Raw genomic sequence first — 18,553 nt, 5'->3', positions numbered from 1 at the left:
GATGATGACGACGGCGACGAATCCCCCTCTCCGGAGCCCCGAACGAACTCCAGATCAGCCCTCCCGAGAGGTTTTAGGGCTTGGCGGCGGCTCCGTATCGTAAAACGCGATGATTTCTTCTCTCTGATTTTTTTTCTCTTCGAAAGCAAATATATAGAGTTGGAGTTGGCGTCGGAGGGCATCCAGGGGGCCCACGAGGTAGGGGGCGCCCCAGGGGGGGCGCGCCCCCCACCCTCGTGAGAATGGTGTGGGCCCCCTGGTCTTCATCTTTGGCGAGGATTTTTTATTATTTTTTCTAAGATGTTCCGTGGAGTTTCAGGTCATTCCGAGAATATTTGTTTTCTGCACATAAAACAACACCATGGCAATTCTGCTGAAAACGGCGTCAGTCCGGGTTAGTTCCATTCAAGTCATACAAGTTAGAGTCCAAAACAAGGGCAAAAGTGTTTGGAAAAGTAGATACGACGGAGACGTATCACCTACCTGCCATTCCAAGTAAATTTGTATGTGCCAAACTCTAAACCTTCAAATAAACATTCTGTTTTGTATGCTCGAATAGCTCATGTATCAACTAGGGTTGTCTGTATCTTCCATGCTAGGCGGGTTATTCTCAAGAGGAGTAGACTCTGCTCCTCACTCACGAGAAAAAGGCTGGTCACCGGATGCTCAGTCCCATGCTCAAATCAAATCAAAATAATTGCAAACAAAACTCCCCCAGGATTGTTGTTAGTTGGAGGCACCCGTTGTTTCGGGCAAGCCATGGATTGATGCTTGTTGGTGGTGGGGGAGTATAAACTTTACCATTCTGCTTGGGAACCGCCTATAATGTGTGTAGCATGGAACATATCGAGATCTCTTAGTTGTTATGTTGACAATGAAAGTATACCGCTCAAAATATTATTCATCTCTATTTCAAAATCGAGCTCTGGCACCTCTACAAATCCCTGCTTCCCTCATTTACTTTTATGTTGAGTCATCATTCTCTTATTAAAAAGCACCAGCTAGAGAGCACCACTGTAATTTGCATGTATTATTGTTAGTTTACATTGAGTATGACTTGAATGGATCTCTTTTACCATGAATTATAATGTCTAGTCAGTCCTTGATCTTTAAAGGTGCTCTGCATTTATGTTTTGTAGTCTCGGAAAGGGCTAGCGAGATACCATCTTGTTATATCATATTATGATTGTTTTGAGAAAGTGTTGTCATCCGAGATTTATTATTATTGCTCGCTAGTTGATTATGCCATTGATATGAGTAAACATGAGACCTAAATGTTATTGTGAATAAGGTTAGTTCATAATCTTTGCTGAAAACTTGAATGTTGGCCATTGATATGCTTAATGCTTAATGCTTGATTATGCCATTGATATGCTTAATGCTTGTCACTAGGGCCCGAGTGCCATGATTTCAGATCTGAACCTATTATGTTTTCATGAAAATATGTGAGTTCTTGATCCTATATTGCAAGTCTATAGTCACCTATTATGTGTTATGATCCGTTAACCCCGAAGTGACAATAATCGGGATACTTACCGGTGATGACCATAGTTTCAGGAGTTCATGTATTCACTATGTGTTAATGCTTTGGTCCGGTACTCTATTAGAAGGAGGCCTTAATATCCCTTAGTTTCCAATAGGACCCCGTTGCCACGGGAGGGTGGGACAAAAGATGTCATGCAAGTTCTTTTCCATAAGCACGTATGACTATATTCGGAATACATGCCTACATTACATTGATGAACTGGAGCTAGTTCTGTGTCACCCTATGTTATAATTGTTGCATGATTGATCGCATCCGACATAATTATCCATCACCGATCCAATGCCTATGAGATTTTCATATATTATTCTTAGCTTATTTACTTTTCCGTTGCTGCTGTTACAATCAATATAAAACCCAAAAATATTACTTTTGCTAACGTTACCACAAGTATAATATTACTTTGCTACTAAATTCCTTGTTGCAGATATTAAGTTTCCAGGTGTGGTTGAATTGACAACTCAGCTGCTAATACTTGAGAATATTCTTTGGCTCCCGTTGTGTCGAATCAATAAATTTGGGTTGAATACTCTATCCTCGAAAACTGTTGCGATCCCCTATACTTGTGGGTTATCATCTGGTGTTGTCCGCAAACATGCCATGGTGCATCCACGGACGTTCAGGGGGGCAGATGTGTGAAATCCAACTATAGATGCTATAACCTCATGCGGGAGGGGGGAGGGGTGGTTCTCGCCACTCAACTACCTTTCGAATGGTCTGAAAGCCACTAGAAAGAAGATGGCACAGTAGGTCCACGTCCACCAGGATGTCATGAGATACACGCTTACTCATGCTCATTAGTGGATCTTAGCACGACGAGTCTGCTCCTCTTCCATCCAGGTACCTAGCTCCGACGAGGGGAGAAGTGGCAACTTGTGCTCATCGTCTACCAAGAGAAGGTTGTGGACTCACGAGCGTGGCGTGATGGAGATCTGTTCACAACAAGTACTTTGGTTTCATTCCCATGAGTACAATTAAACTAATCAGTTCCTGGATCATTGATTCTCCATTTTGCAACTAAGGGGGGACAAAAGGTGTTGGTGCCGGTGGAAAAAGTAATAGAACAAGTAGCAAGTGTAGTGTCCCGAGCGTCAAGTGATTGGAGACCTGTAGTTCTTTGAATTGGTGGCTAACATGTTCTTATGATTGGAACCATTAGCAAGCATATGAAAATATTAAATATCCATGAAGGTAAACCCAACCATAGCATTAAGGTTTATGGGTCCTCTTTATCGCATGTCCATCAACTCTAATACTCAGGCACGATAATATCTATCACTCCGACCATCTTTGCATATTCATCTCAAAATACCGCTAAGCCTAAAGTGTGATCCAACATACGCACATGCTCATACATCAGGTATCGAGGGATAGCAACATATGATAGCATATAGATCATATAAATCAAAGTAGATCACAAATAAACCACATGACTAAAGAAAACTACTCAGAAATAATAGTACTACAACAAATCATTGGATAATAATTTATAGCATGAAACACCATTTTTCAAGTAGGGGAGGGGATTACAAAGGTTTATGAATGTGTGGACCACCGTACAGAGGGAGGAGATGGTGTCGGACGCAATGGAGACGATGGCGATCATGATGGTTCCCTAGGGACACTCTAACATTGTTGGAAGAGAGGGGAAGAGGGGCCTCCTCCCTCTTATTCTTCCTTGCCCTCCTCATAGGTGGGAAAAGGTTTTCCCCTGGTCCATGGCACTCATTCCCCCCGAAGGGCGAGAGCCCCCTTTCGAGATTGGATCTCTCCTTGATAAGATTTTATTCTGGATGCTGACATCTGAATCTCGTCACCTTTTTATTCGCCATAGGAGTTCCAAATCAGAAAAAAAATAGGATGGCGGCATGAAAAATTCATGCATATTCGGAGTTAGGGTTTGGGGATATGTATAAAAAAACCCAGGACAAAGATCTGCCAATGGGAGCCCTCTGGACCCCACCCAATGACGTGGCATGACCAGACCCTTCATCGCTGGGTGGGCCATGTGGGCCCCTGGCTCACATTCCCTAGTCTATTTTGGCCCAACTAATCTCACGGTGCTTCTTTTAGGTAGCATATGTTTACTTTTTGGTCCTGGAATATATAATTTTCCGATGCACAAAAACAAAAACAACAATTATATACAAATGACCCGAATATAGCAAGAACATAACAAAAATTATAGATATGTTGAATATTTATTAACGAAGACCTCAAATCATAGAACATGGTCCTAGTCACAGTGAGATCACCAAGACTAGTTCCAAAACGGTCACTAGTTTGGTTACTAGGGTGTTGGGTTGGAGCTGTAGTAGTAGTCGTCGTAGTCAACACGCGGGTGTGGCTTTTGTTTACAACACATCTTGGATAGTTGTGTGTATCACGATAGCAACAAGGGATAGAGGAGAGAGACGATGAGGTGGCGAGATAAACTCAACTTGCATGATTGTATAGATCAACAAGGAGGGCTTATAAAGCCAATTACAACATTGACTTAAAAACAACTCTAACATAATTTGGAGATAGCAGGAAAACATTCTTCGAGATGAATCTTTCCATATCTAAACTCTTGCTCCAAACTAATATTGTCTAGGATAACTAGAGATATAGTACACATCTCAAATTGGTTGGTTACCTAGAGCGACCTAAATTCCTAGTGTGGTCGGATTGCGCCTATTCCATCACTGGCATGTCCCCCCCCCTCTCCCACATTACATCAAGTTCATCACATATCACATCAAGAAGGGTTCCTCTTCTTCTCCTGCTTGGTAAATGACCTTCCATCATGTATACCTTATAAAATTGTCCTTGTGTAGAAATTCAAGCCTATCACTTGCCAGCGTGAATATTAGCCCCCACTCTACCCCGGTGGCGCCCTACAAATATAAGAGAAAATGCAGACTCGGACAACTTCAAAGCTCCTTATATGATTATTGCACCCATTTAATGAATTCCTTTGAAATTATTCTAAAATAAATTATTGTCTAATTTATATGAGAAACTAAAATTGCTTCAAGAATGTTAGTGATGATGTTCAAAGACAATACAAATAACTCGTCAATACGTAGAGAAATATTATCATTGTCTAATTTATATGAGAAATTAAAATTTCTTCAAGGATCTTAGTGATGATGTTCAAAGGCAATAAAAATAACTCGTAAATACATAGAGAAATATTATCATCACAATATCACATGTAAGGAATATTTCAAACAGTAGTTGTGGTGAACTGGTGGATGAGGCTGGATAGGCGCCTAGGGCGTAATAATAACAAGGGGCACATTAGAGAGAACACACGGTAGGAAAATGTATTCAACTTGCCTGGTCATATTGATTGACTCTGGGGGGCTTATAAAGCAAATTACAACTTGGAGGAAAAGAAAAAACTCTAGTTGAATTTGGAGATAGTAGGAAAACCTTCTTCGGGACGAACCTTTCCATATCCAAACTCTTACTCTAAACTAATACTTCCTCCATCCCAAAATAAATGTCTCAACTTTGTACTAACTTTAGTATAAAGTAGTATTAGAGTTGAGACACTTATATTGAGACGGAGGGGGGGGGGTATTAACTATGGTAACTAGAGATACAATATGTATTTCAAATTGGGTGGTTGCCTGCAGTGACATGGACTCCTAGTGTGGACGAATTGGGCCTTCTCCCTCGCTTGTATGTGGGTCCCACATTACATCAAGTTCATCATATATCACTTTGAGAAGGGTGCCATTTCTTCTCCAACTTGGTAAACACGCTTCCATCGTATATACCTCTAACACTGTTCTTGTGAAGAAATCCAAGCCAATCGCTTGCAAGCGTGAATAATAGCCCCCACTCTATCTCGGGTGGCGCCCTACAGAATATAAGAGAAAATGCAGACTCAGGCAACTTCAAAGAGTCTTAAGCGATCATTGTACCCTTTACTGAATTCCTAGTTATTCCGAAGGAAACTATAATCAAATTTATATGTGATATTCGACTTCGAGAATGCAATTTTCACAAACAATTGGTAGACTAAAAACTTACCATGATATCGGGTCTAGATCTCGTTTAGCAAAGAGCATCGCATGCATCTCTGCAAGTGTCAACGCATCTGGCCGGAGTATTGCATATGTTTTGAATAATTCCTCAAACTTTTGGGGAAGAAACCTGCAGCTTGTGATGTTAGAACATGTATGAACTTGAAATTTTCAAAACACACACAAAAACTTTAGCATTTCATCACTAGAGTAACATAATAAAAAGGGAAGTATATCATAAAACCAAATGACAAAAGCCAACTCATATTTTTTGTTGACGAAACCAACTCATGTATATCTAAGTAAGAAACTACAGTAGGTGTTACTTACTGAGAATGGCGTTTTGGAGGCCGAGCTCCATGGAGGCCTTTATTTTTCAAAAAGTCAAATTCAAACTTTTATGTTTCAAAAAATTCTGAAAAAATATGCATGTATGTAAGGATGTAACCCACATGTGTGTAAAATTTCATGATGAAATACGTTGAAATGCGACCTGTACAAAAAAGACAAATTCATGGTCTGGGAGGATGAATAGTATCATGTGTTTTGCACAGCCCTCATTTCAATGGGTTTTGCCCTGAAAATTTACACACATGTGTGTTATGCCTTCATGTATATCTGTACTTTTTCTTAGAATTTTTTGAAATGTAAAAATATGAATTTTGATGAAATTTGAATTTTGAATCTGGAGGCCTCCAGTGAGCTCGGTCACCAAAGGCAATTTCCGTTACTTATGCATGTCTATATATGTTTCTAAAAGAGTCCATGGCTATATAGAGGTATAATTCCTTTGATTTGTAATATAAGTAGCTTCAGGCATTGATGCATGTGGTCTCTAAAGCATCAATTTGACCATTGTTATTTTCTAAAAAAAATGTGTTGTTCCAAATAAAATAATTTACACCCCATAAAATGAGGAGGTCGATGCTGTGAGGAAAAGGGAGGGGTCGGGGTGGCAGCAGCTAGGGTTCCGCTTAGCCTCCCGTGAGGAACAATGCGAGCGGTCCATCTCCTTATTTTTGGGTTGACAGATGGTCATAAATATTGCAAATATATGTAATTTCATATGGTTTATGAGATGATGAACTTTTATAGAATTTGACTATAGTTAAACTCCATACATATTAGCAAAAACCAAAGAAATTCGAGCTGCCACCACTGTTTTCCCTTCAATTTTCAGCATGCGTGGGCTGATTTTACTAGATATGAAACCGGACATGCACTTAGGTAAAGCAAGTGATTTTAACTACCTTCCTTTAGGATCGTATACACCCGAATCACTTCCATGCATAGCTTTGTGGATATTCTCCACGTATATTGTCAAGTGAGGCAGTGGTGTACCAGCCTGAATTGAATAAGACATCATAACACATCCGAATTAGTTATCTGCAGGCCCACATGTTTCTGTATGTGTAAGACAGATGGGCTACCGGGGTTGTTTGAGGAGCAAGGGCACCATGGATGGAGGCTGAGGCAGCAGTAGCAAATGCATACTCGCAACCGATTGCAACAAACCCTGCAACCTCAAAGATATGTTTAATATATACAAATAAAAAATAAATTATTATACGTAGGATTCCATGTGAAATTGTAGACAAGCTTTATCATTTGTTGCTACTCCGAAAGCTATCAGAAAATGGTCTTGCATGTAATTTTGGCATTTTGCTTGAGATCAATTAATCACTTTTGAACATTGGCAAAGTTACCTAACATATTGACTGATATTGTGGCAAAAGAAAAAAAGGGAAATGTTTCACTTAATTAAAAGAAATGTAATACAGTTAGTACAAAGAAGTTGTAAGCACACATAGCAAATCAATACTAGTATAATAAAAGGTGTATTATTCTTCACATGTACCTCAATCTAAAGTTAGAAGCTTCAGATGCATCATTTGAAAAAACAGTGCATATGCATGACATCTACTGAAGTAATAAGCTTGCCTAATTTCCTCACAAAAGGGGAAAAAATAACGATCTTGCCTAATTTGTTGGATAAGCACAGTCACCTTGGATGGTTTCCACAGGAGTGATGAAGCCATCCTTGTTGCGGTCGAAAAAGGAGACATGTTTCTGCAGTTCCGTCATGTTTGCAGGATCAAAGTGCGCGACGGCATGCCCCCCTTACAAAGATAAACAGTAACAGCATGCATCAACTCCTGGAAGTTCTCATGGTAACTCGGTACGGAACAAATCTCGTTAGCTGCAGCCCGCAGGTGCATCGGGGACTTACAGTTCAAGCTAAAGATCCACAGAAGCAGAAGAGCTGGGAGCTTCAGAGAAGCCGCTGCCAACGATTGTCGATGACCGGCCATCGTTGCCTCAACGATGCTCGTGAGTGTACGGCTCTGAGATGCATCGCATGGCCCTGCTTAAATAGATCCGGGAAGAGCTGCCTGCCAACTTGCGGAGCGTGGAACACACCAGCGCCAAGACACCCCCGGAAGAAAACGAAACGGAGCTTGTCGAGCACTACAACGTGAATGGTCATGAGCGTCTGACGCTGGAATGCAGACGCAGACTACCAACTTGTAGTGCACCTTGGAATGTGGGCCTCGGGCCGGTTCGAGAAATCGAGGGTGTAAACAAAACTTCTGTAAATTGCACGCATTCTTGGTGTGAATGGTCATGACTGTCTAAAGGTTACAGATTGGTTTCCAGGAGTCATGAGTGGCTCCATATTGCACACTCGGAATCTACGGTATGTGATCTGCTTTTACCAAAATCGGGAATACTGTTAATGCTATAATTGGCCGTGCTGATAAACTCAATTGCAATCTGAATCGACTGCATGTTAAGTCGCAAGAACCATTTTGACCATGAGCTATCGCTATTGCTAAAGCCCATCGTGGTGTTTCGTCCTGGGGGCGCAGCTAGCGGCGGCACGGGCGGAACTCTCTCTTCCATCGGTGCGAGAGCGCGCAGGATTCCGAGGGAGCGACGCCTTCTCCGCCGCGGCGTAGTGGGAAGATGCGTGGAGGCGGAGCTACCGGCGGCGCTCCGGCTGCCGATTGCCTCGCCCAGTCGCCATGATGGTCGCTGCATGGCGTGGCCGCGTGTGGGCGACGTGGTAGTGTTTTTTCCCTAGCGGAGATGTGGATTGATGTGAATTGGACGTGGGTTTTGTTGGATAGCCCACGCATCCCACATAAATTTGTCGCAATTCCACATGTGTCCAAGAACATGGTATTTTTAGGCGCGCGGCGGACATCTCACATCATGATACTCCGGTTCTGGACTAAATGTCTAATTCTGAAAGAAAGGAAAACTAAATGTCTGGTTTTTGTTTTGAGAGAGATAGATGTTTAGGCGCGCGGTGGACACTACTCAAAAAATGTTGAACATGATCTGGATAAACTCCGAGAGTGTTGTCTGTCCTGATCACACCACTGCCTAAGTCGGGTATGATCTTCTCAACAAAATATATCAAATACTTAAACATTACTATATAACTAATCTATGATGTTAATATATTTTTATATCAAGAGTGTATTATCTTTTAGTTGCATTGCACAAAATAACTAATCGAAATGAAGTACGCACAGATGACTTCTTCACCGCACTACTTATCAGATTTTAAGGTGAACCAATATCAATTGATAATTACTTGTGCATAACTAAGTTTGATTGCATTCAAGATTATCAGAATTGCGATTCTCTTGTACGATTCTACGACTTAACGATCCAAACTAACCACTCGGATTCTACAATTTTGGTTTGTAGAATATACATTTTTGTGATTCTGATTGTTAAGATTCTACGATTTGCGCTCCTACCATCGGAACTCTGATCCAATGCAAAATCACGATTCTAAGCACCTTGCTTGCATTTGATTTCAAATAAGTTGACCATGTTTTCCATATGTAGATCAACTTTAGTCGCACTACACAAAATGAACGGATGGTTAGTCGGAACTGTGCCAACTATTGGCCACACATTTCCGCACCCCAACCATTGCATTTGCATTGGATAGAATTATGAAGGGAATACTCAACCATAGCATTAAGATAATTTGGTCCCCATCATCTCATATGTATCAATCCCTACACTCAGCCAAGGTAATATCTATCACTTCGACCGGCCTATGCATAATTTTCTCAACATACAACTAACCTTAAGATGTGATCCACATACTGAGCACTCATATGATGGGCATCAAAGGGCAACAACAAAATAAAACATGCAACTCAAGCCAACCACGATTACCAAATAACCATTGTACAAAAGGGATCTACTCAAACAAATAGAAGATGTTGATGAAGACGGTGGAGTTGATGGAGATGATGGCGGTGATGACGATTCCCCCGGCGACATGGCGGCACCACCGAAAGAGAGGGGGTGAGAGCCCCCCCCCCCCCCCTCCTCCTTCTTCTTCTTCTTGTTGTCATCTTCCCTAGATGGGTAGAGGTTTCCCCCTTTGGCCCTTAGCCTCCATGGCTGTCGAAGGGCGAGAGCCCCTCTAAGATTGGATCTGCTCTCTCTCTCTCTCTCTCTCTCTCTCTCTCTCTCTCTCTCTCTCTCTCTCTCTCTCTCGTACTTTTCTGTGGCAGATCACTGTTTCTAAAATATCCGGAGATCCATAACTCTCATCGGACTAATTTTTAAACAATATTTTAGGACCTTTCTTGAAGTAAAAGTAGAGCCCAAAACGACTTACACGGGCCCCATGCCCCCTCATCACGCTCCCCCAGGGGGCGCTTGGCCCTGCTGCATGCCTAACTAGTGGGCCCCTCACCTTCACCTTTTGGCCACGGGAGTCTTTTGACTTAAAAGATTTTATGATTTTTTTTGATTTTTTGGCTCCATAAAATTTTGACCTAAAAAGCCAGAAACTGGCCTCTAGCATTGGATTAATAGGTTAGTCCAAATAAAAAGATATAAGTTTGTGCCAAAATTATGCAAAATTTATTTAACTATAGCATGCACATAAACAAATATATACATACATTGAAGACGTATCACACGTCCATCCTGTCGCGACCGAACCAGCCTGGCGAGGTTCGAAGACGCTGATAGGTGGCCTGGCCACACCCCCCCCCCACCCCACCCGCGGGCGAGGCAACACACGGGAGGGTTGTCGTGGGTGCGACCGAAACCGCCCCATGACGGTGGCCCCGGACACGCCCACGGTCCACCCATCATGGACCCCCGAGGCGGGTCGACCGGGTGTGCGTCGTTCAGGCAGATCAGACGGCATGGAGATTCCCCGAAAGGCCCCTGCGGCACATCGCCGGCAAACGGACAGCGTGAAGGGCACTCTCGTCCGTGAAGCTCCTCGGGAGGCGGGTACTCCAGCGTAATTTTAAGCAGCAAGTGCCTATTGCAGTTTTTAAAATCTGATATGACGAGGAGGTTTGTAAGTGTTTCTTTTATTTATTGTTGCCTTTGTACAATTTTCAATCTCCTGGGGCTGCATTCAATTGGAGTAAGGAGACTAGTATAATCGCCTTTTCATTGTACTGGTCATTTTTTTTATAATTATTAGATTAAGATAACTTTTGGGCGTCTTTCTTAAAAAGGTTTTTTTGAATGCCTTACGGCATCTTCAATGCAACAGTCAAACCGCTTGCAATCGTTTAGACCGAGCGGTCCAGATGCAGTTTGTCATTTAACGTGGTACCCCATTTGTATGTGTATCGGCCTGAAATTCACATAAGCAAATTTGTCTTGAAATACGTTATGTTATTATGTAAGTTACTTTCAAGAAAAAGTCCAAAACAAACCTTAATGTTAGAGACCTACTGTCCGACGGCTCATGATAACCTTGGCGTGCAAGTTAAACTCCCACCAAATAGATAGTTTCCTTATTACAGTCTCATTGTATTTATACCAAACTCTGTAACTCTCCTGTATATTATATAAGAAGGGGCTGAACCGAGGCAGGCATCAAGCCGCCCAGTTTTATCAATCTTACATGGTATCGAGCACTCCGATCCTCCTCCTCTAGACCCCAGCCGCCGCATCTACCTTGCCCTAGCAACAGTAACCGTCGTCCTCTCCCTCCACCATACCCTGCCGCTGCATCGCTCCAACACCCCAACCCCTCCCACCTCGCCATGGCGTCCGCTGATGAGCTCAAGAAACTTGAAGAAGAACTCAAGAACCGTGAGTCCCTCCTTCAGGCTCGCGAGGAAGAACTCCAGCGCCAAGCCGATGAACGAGGAAAGGCCGTCCATCCCCCTGCTGCCTCTACATATGCTGCCTCCGTCAAGACGTTCGTCCCCATCACCCTCGATCTTCAGGACTCCAACTATGCCAAGTGGCGCGAGCTCTTTCTCGTTGCTCTCGGCCGCTACGGCCTCTCGGCGCACGTTCTCTCCGAGAACAACCCATCGGACACCTCCTCCAATTCTGATTGGGGCCGCGATGACTTCACTGTCCTCTCTTGGATATATGGCTCGATCTCTCTCGAGCTCTTCGGCACCATCATGAAGCCCGGCTCCACGGCAAAGCAGATTTGGGATGCCATAGCCAACCTCTTCCGCGACAACAAGAAGAGCCGTGCCCTAGCTCTCGATGCTGAATTCCACAATACTGCTCAAGGGGACATGACGATCTCCGACTATTGTGCAAAGCTCAAGTCTCTCTCCGATGCTCTCGATGATGTTGGTCAGCCGGTCACCAACGACACTCTCGTCCTCACCTTGCTCCGTGGACTCAACGAGTAGTATTCCCATCTACGCTCGTTCCTGCCGTTCCAAGTGTCGTTCCTGTCCTTCCTTCAAACTCGCTCTGCCCTCATTCTTGAAGAAGCCCAGAAGAAAACCGACGCCAAGAATTCTGCCGCTACCGCCTTGTGGGCCAGTGGCAACAGCATCCTTCCCAACGCCAGTGGCGAACGCGCTCCACCTCCCAGTGATGGACGCAACTTCTCCAATGATCGTTGCGGCTCCCCATCCTTCTCTGTTGGACGTGGGGGAAGCAACACCAGCAGTCGTGGCCGCGGCCGGGGCGGCCGAGGCCGCCGTGACACTCCCTGGATGTACAACCCTTGGACCGGCCAACCTACTCGCCTTCATCTTCAACAGCAGTCGTCATCATCTCATCAACACCTCCAAGCATCTCCTCCAGCTTGGTCGCCTCGCCCCTGGCTCCCCTCAGCTCCGGGGGTCCTCGGTCCTCGACCCACCATGCCCTCGCCCCAAGCCTATGCGGCCTACGGTCACGGCCACGCGGCAGCACCTTCCGGCTACAGCATGAGCAACCATGCAACACCCTACAACAACTTTAATCAGCAGCAGGTCGACCCGGCTCTCATCACCGCGCTCAACAACATGCAACTCCCCGGCAACCAAGAGTGGTACATGGACTCCGGTGCATCCTCCCACATGGCATCTAACCCTGGTATACTCTCCACTTACACCCCTTCTAATGCTCACACAATCACCGTCGGTAACGGTGCTTCCTTACCTATCTCTCATATTGGTTCCCACACTCTACCCTCTCTGTCTCAACCTCTCTATTTAAATCATGTCCTCGTTGTTCCTCACATAATCAAGAATCTTATCTCTGTTCGTCAACTCACAACTGATAATTATGTTTCTATTGAGTTTGACCCTTGGGGTTTTTCTGTGAAGGCACTTCCTACTCGGATCGAGATTCTTCGATGCAATAGCTCCGGACCACTCTACTCCGTATGTCCACCATCACCACCCGAAGCCCACATCATCACCGTCTCCCTCGACATATGGCATCGTCGTTTGGGTCATCCCGGTTATCACACCATGAAGCGTCTCCGCCACCATCAGAATGTTCCATCTTCTAGAGTTACACCATCTATATGTCATGCTTGTCAACTTGGACGTCATGTTCGATTGCCCTTTTATCCTTCGACTTCATATACTGTTAAACCCTTTGCTTTACTACATTGTGATCTTTGGACATCTCCTGTACCCAGCACTTCTGGTTATCTATATTATCTTGTGATAGTTGATGATTGTACTCATTACTTTTGGACGTTTTCTCTTTGAAAAAAATCCAATGTCTATGCCACATTTCTTACTTTTCATGCCTATGCCCGCACCCAGTTTGACCTACCCATTGTTGCCATCCAAAGTGACAATTGTAACGCCCCGAGACTGATGTGCCAGTTGTCGTCCAGTTATTTGCCGTCGTTGCCATGTCATTCGCTTGCGTGTTGCATCTTGTCATGTCATCATGTGCATTGCATCATCATGTTTTCAAAACTTGCATCCGTCCGGGTCTCCCCATCCCTTCCGTTGTCCGTTCTGAGTCCAACCACACTTGCACGTGCCCGCGGCATATGTCCGAAATAGTATTTTATAAGTGGCCAGAAAATGTTCTCGAAATGGGATGAAAGTTGGCGTGCGGTGTTGTTATGTTGTTAGTAGGTCGCCTGCCAAGTTTCATCGCATTCGGAGCTCGTTTAATAGCCCAACCGTTAAACTATAGCGGCAATATAGCCGGTCTAACGTAGGACGTTTTCGGTCTATGAAAACAGTCGCCGGGCCTTCCCCTCTCTTCTCTTCTCTCAGCTCGAGACCGCCTTCACAGCTCACTACCTACCGCCAGGCCCAACCTAACTTCTCTCGTCAGCCCGCAGCCCCCCCTCGCGCGCGTCCGAAAGTTGTCCCGGACCCGACCCGGGCAGTCGACACCGTTGTGTCCGGGTCATCTCCAAACGTCTACAAGACGTCACCGTTTTCTTATTTGGACTCCCTAGCTATTGTATTCGTGACCGTCCGATTACGATCGTAGGGGTCCGATAGCCCCTAACTGTTTCCACCTGCTATATATATACGGATCCAACCCTAAAAACTAGGGGCTTGTCCCTGCCGCCGCCGCCACACTTATCTCCCAAATCCTCATCGGGATCTCCCCGATCCACCTGCCCAACCAGCGCCGTCCCCTTCCCCTCCTCGTGTTCACTGCCACACCAACCAAAAGCCTCCACCTCCTCCTTTCGATTCGTCGTCGTGCCCGTCTACAGATCGAGCAGGAGGCTCGATCCCCAGCCACCTCTGCGTCCGAGCCTCCCCTGCGCTGCCTCCCATGCCCGACGCTGTCCTGCACCGTCGCCGTTTGACCAACAGATGAGCTTCGCACCCATCTCTTCTCTTGTCCCTCCTCCTATTCTTCTCTCCATCTCTCTCTGACCTCTCTCTCAACCATGTGTTCTTCGCACAGGAGCCATGATCGTTCGGAGCTTCAACAGTTGCCGGCCTCGTCTCCATCCGACGTCGTCGTCCTGGCCTCGGATCTGTCGGGTCTCGGCCATCCTCATCGTTGCCGGACCTGCTGCCTCTAACTCGCCCCAAGTCGCGGTCCCGTTCCCGCCCTCCGCTGCCCGTTCCTCGCCGGAGATGAGTCCCGCCAGCGCCGCTCGTTACCTGCTTCGAATAACAGCACGGGCGCCATGTCAACCTCCTCTGAATCGCGCCTCCCCGAGCTCGACCTCGCCCCTGCCTCGACACTTCGCCGGAGAACACTGCCGTTCCGCGAGTCGTCGTTCCTCCGGAGTACGCTGCGAGGCAACTAAGGCCTCCTCTGCATCATGCGCACACTGCCGCGGGTTCCCTTCCTCCTGGTCTCTAGCCAGCCCCGCCAGAGATGGGTTCTTCGACGCCCAGATCTATGTCTCCGACCATCCTCGTTATTTCCCGCCACCGGCGCGCCGCCCGTTGATGGAGCGCTCGCCCCCTGCCCCTGCATCGCGCCTCTGCGTCCTCTGCTTCGCCGTGGTCGAGCGAGACGACCACAAACACTACGCCCGTTGACCACGCCCCTGTATCGTCCCCACGCCTGGGCCACGAGAGCACCGAGGTCCATCAACATCTTCTCATCACCACAACCGGCCCAACTGCTTCTCCACTTTTGTCCCATGGCCCGATGTGAGCATAGCCCAGCCCCTCCGCTATTATGTGCTTGTGCGTTTGATAGTTATGTTGCGCCTATTGCCTTACTAGGACTCTCCTTAGATTCAGCCCAGTATAGTTTTTTTTTCCTGTTCTGCGAATTTGTCTATTTATCCAGAGTTGACAGAATTGCAGAAAAACCCTCTTACTTCATGCATTTAATAACTCCTCAACCGTGCATCGGTTTAAAATAATTTATATATGAAACTTGCTTAAAATTATGTGTAGATTAATAATATGCCACTTTCTTGCCATGTTAAAATGTTTAAAATGATGTTTGCATTATTTTGCTCCTATGCCATGTTAAAATGATTTATTTCATAACTAAATAACCGTAACTCCGAATTAAATAAACTTTATATGTAATTGGGGTGGAAAAATGCCTAGTTTAACATGGTGACCTTTATTTGCATGTTAAACAACTCTAAAATTGTGTTTAGGGCAGAACAGTACCATAACCAAAGCATGCTCATGAGGAGTTTCCGGAAATATTGTTCGTTGCTTCCGGCCTCATTTAAACTTGACTAGATGGGTAGTTTTCTTTTGCTTCATCCTCTTGCCATGTTTAACAACATTTAATATTGTTGGGTACATAAATGAGATCGAACTAAATAATTGATGTGGTGCTCCGTCAATATGCAACTCGTTGCATATTGAGCTCCACTTAATTTGTAGTTTTGGTTGTTGCACTTTGCCATGCCATGCCCTCTTTAAACCGGACATGCATCATTCTTGTTTGCGCATCATGCCATGTCTATGTGGTGGTTGTTTACTAGGTTGTTTGCTCTTTTCCGGTGTTGCTTCTTCGGGTTGGTTCCGATAACGTCGCGTTTGTGAGGAACCGTTCGACTACGTCCGTTTGTCTTCTTCATGGACTCGTTCTTCTTCCTTGCGGGATCTCAGGCAAGATGATCATACCCTCGAAATCACTTCTATCTTTGCTTGCTTAGTTGCTCGCTCTTTTGCTATGCCTATACTGCGATACCTACCACTTGCTTATCATGCCTCCCATATTGTTGAACCAAGCCTCTAACCCACCTTGTCCTAGCAAACCATTGATTGGCTATGTTACCGCTTTGCTCAGCCCCTCTTATAGCATTGTTAGTTGCAGGTGAAGATTGAAGTTTTGTTCCTTGTTAGCACATGGAGATGTTGTTTCTGGTTGGAACATGTTTACTTGTTGGGATATCACTATATGTCTTATTTAATTAATGCATCTATATACTTGGTAAAGGGTGGAAGGCTCGGCCTTATGCCTGGTGTTTGTTCCACTCTTGCCACCCTAGTTTCCGTCATATCGGTGTTATGTTCCCGGATTTTTGCGTTCCTTACGCGGTTGGGTTATAATGGGAACCCCTTAATAGTTCGCCTTGATTAAAGCTTTTCCAGCAATGCCCAACATTGGTTTTACCATTCGTCGCCTAGCCTTTTCTTTTCCCTTGGGGGTCGCACGCCCAAGGGTCATCATTATTTTAAACCCCCGGGCCAGTGCTCCACTGAGTGTTGGTCCACCTGTCAGCTGCCGGTGGCCACCAGGGGCAACTCTGGGCTGGCCTACCCGTACCTAAGACAATCTGAGTGTGCCCTGAGAAAGAGATATGTGCAGCTCCTATCGGGATTTGTCGGCACATTCGGGCGGTGTTGCTGGATTTGTTTTAACTTGTCGAAGTGTCTTGTTGTACCGGGATACCGAGTCTGATCGGAATGACTCGGGAGGAGGTCTATTCCTTCGTTGACCGTGAGAGCTTGTGATGGGCTAAGTTGGGACACCCCTGCAGGGATTTGAACTTTCGAAAGCCGTGCCCGCGGTTATGGGCAGATGGGAATTTGTTAATGTCCGGTTGTAGAAAACCTGAAGTTGACCTTCATTAAAATGAATCAACTGCGTGTGTAACTGTGATGGTCTCTTTCCGGCGGAGTCCGGGAAGTGAACACGGTTGTTGGAGTTATGCTTGACGTAGGTTGTTCTAGGATCACTTCTTGATCATAGTTTCTCGATCGTGCTTTGCCTTCTCTTCTCGCTCTCTTTTGCGTATGTTAGCCACCATATATGCTAGTCGCTTGCTGCAGCTCCACCTCTTACCTTTACCTTTCCCATAAGCTTAAATAGTCTTGATCGCGAGGGTGCGAGATTGCTGAGTCCCCGTGGCTCACAGATACTTCCCAAACCAGCTTGCAGGTGCCGATGAGTCCGTGCAGACGACGCAACCAAGCTCAAGGAGGAGCTCGATGAAGATCTTGTCCTTCGTGTTGTTTCGTTCTAGTTGATCAGTAGTGGAGCCCAGTCGGGTCGATCGGGGACCTTTGTCGCATTTGGGGTTCTTCTTTTATTTCGGTTCTGTAGTCGGACCTTGATTGTATCTGGTGGATGTAATGCTTTATTTATGTAATTGTGTGAAGTGGCGATTGTAAGCCAACTATGTATCTCTTTTCCCTTATGTATTACATGGGTTGTTTGCGAAGATTACCTCACTTGCGACATTGCTTTCAATGCGGTTATGCCTCTAAGTCGTGCTTCGACACGTGGGAGATATAGCCGCATTGAGGGCGTTACAACAATGGTCGTGAATTCGACAATACCAAGTTAGACTCTTTCTGTGCTTCCCAAGGTATCACCTTTCGATTTTCTTGTCCCTATACCTCTCAACAAAATGGCAAAGCCGAACGAGCAATTCGCACCACCAATAATGTCATCCGCACACTTCTCATTCAAGCCTCTCTCCCACCATCCTTTTGGGTCGAAGCTCTTCACACTGCCACCTTCCTCATCAATATTCGTCCCACTTCGTCTACCAATTTTCTCACTCCATATACTCTACTCTTAGGTACTACACCACCATACAACAGCCTATGTGTCTTTGGCTGCCTATGTTATCCAAATGCCACCTCTACATCCGCTAACAAACTCTCCACGTTCCACAAAATGTGTCTTCCTTGGGTATCCCTCTCGACACAAAGGTTATTGGTGTCTTGATCTCACCACTCGTCGTATCATTATTTCTCGCCACGTAGTTTTCGACGAGTCCACTTTTCCATATGAACCATCACCATCTCCTACTCCACCCCGTTGCACTGGAATTTTTGATCCACCCATTATACATACCTCTTCTCCATCCACA

General features: G+C 45.3%; 1 protein-coding gene and 1 pseudogene across 1 annotated transcript; one reads left to right on the top strand and one right to left on the bottom strand.

The window, feature by feature from the left end:
• Nucleotides 1–4,828: 4,828 nt before the first annotated feature.
• Nucleotides 4,829–7,941, bottom strand: LOC125544680 (putative peroxygenase 4). The gene is made up of 6 exons (XM_048708428.2): nucleotides 7,793–7,941; nucleotides 7,569–7,682; nucleotides 6,993–7,078; nucleotides 6,813–6,907; nucleotides 5,570–5,692; nucleotides 4,829–5,396 (listed from the first exon to the last, which is right to left on the bottom strand). Exons 1-6 carry the CDS (start codon nucleotides 7,872–7,874, stop codon nucleotides 5,246–5,248), a joined length of 651 nt encoding a protein of 216 aa, XP_048564385.2. The 5' UTR covers nucleotides 7,875–7,941; the 3' UTR covers nucleotides 4,829–5,245.
• Nucleotides 7,942–11,615: 3,674 nt separating this feature from the next.
• Nucleotides 11,616–15,296, top strand: LOC147980283 (uncharacterized; annotated as a pseudogene).
• Nucleotides 15,297–18,553: the final 3,257 nt, after the last annotated feature.

Source organism: Triticum urartu, chromosome 3A, assembly GCF_056163025.1.
Source record: "Triticum urartu cultivar PI428250 chromosome 3A, HENAU_Tu73, whole genome shotgun sequence".
Lineage (NCBI taxonomy): Eukaryota > Viridiplantae > Streptophyta > Magnoliopsida > Poales > Poaceae > Triticum > Triticum urartu.
This window is presented reverse-complemented; position numbering and strand designations above follow the sequence as displayed.

Bases quoted from the DNA above. Each gene is read 5' to 3' on its own strand.
- LOC125544680 (XM_048708428.2), bottom strand. From the start codon at position 7,874: ATGGCCGGTCATCGACAATCGTTGGCAGCGGCTTCTCTGAAGCTCCCA. The intron at 7,683-7,792 runs GTAAGTCCCCGA...TATCTTTGTAAG, and splicing joins GTGGATCTTTAGCTTGAACT to GGGGGCATGCCGTCGCGCAC. The intron at 6,908-6,992 runs GTAGCCCATCTG...TATTCAATTCAG, and splicing joins TTGCTCCTCAAACAACCCCG to GCTGGTACACCACTGCCTCA.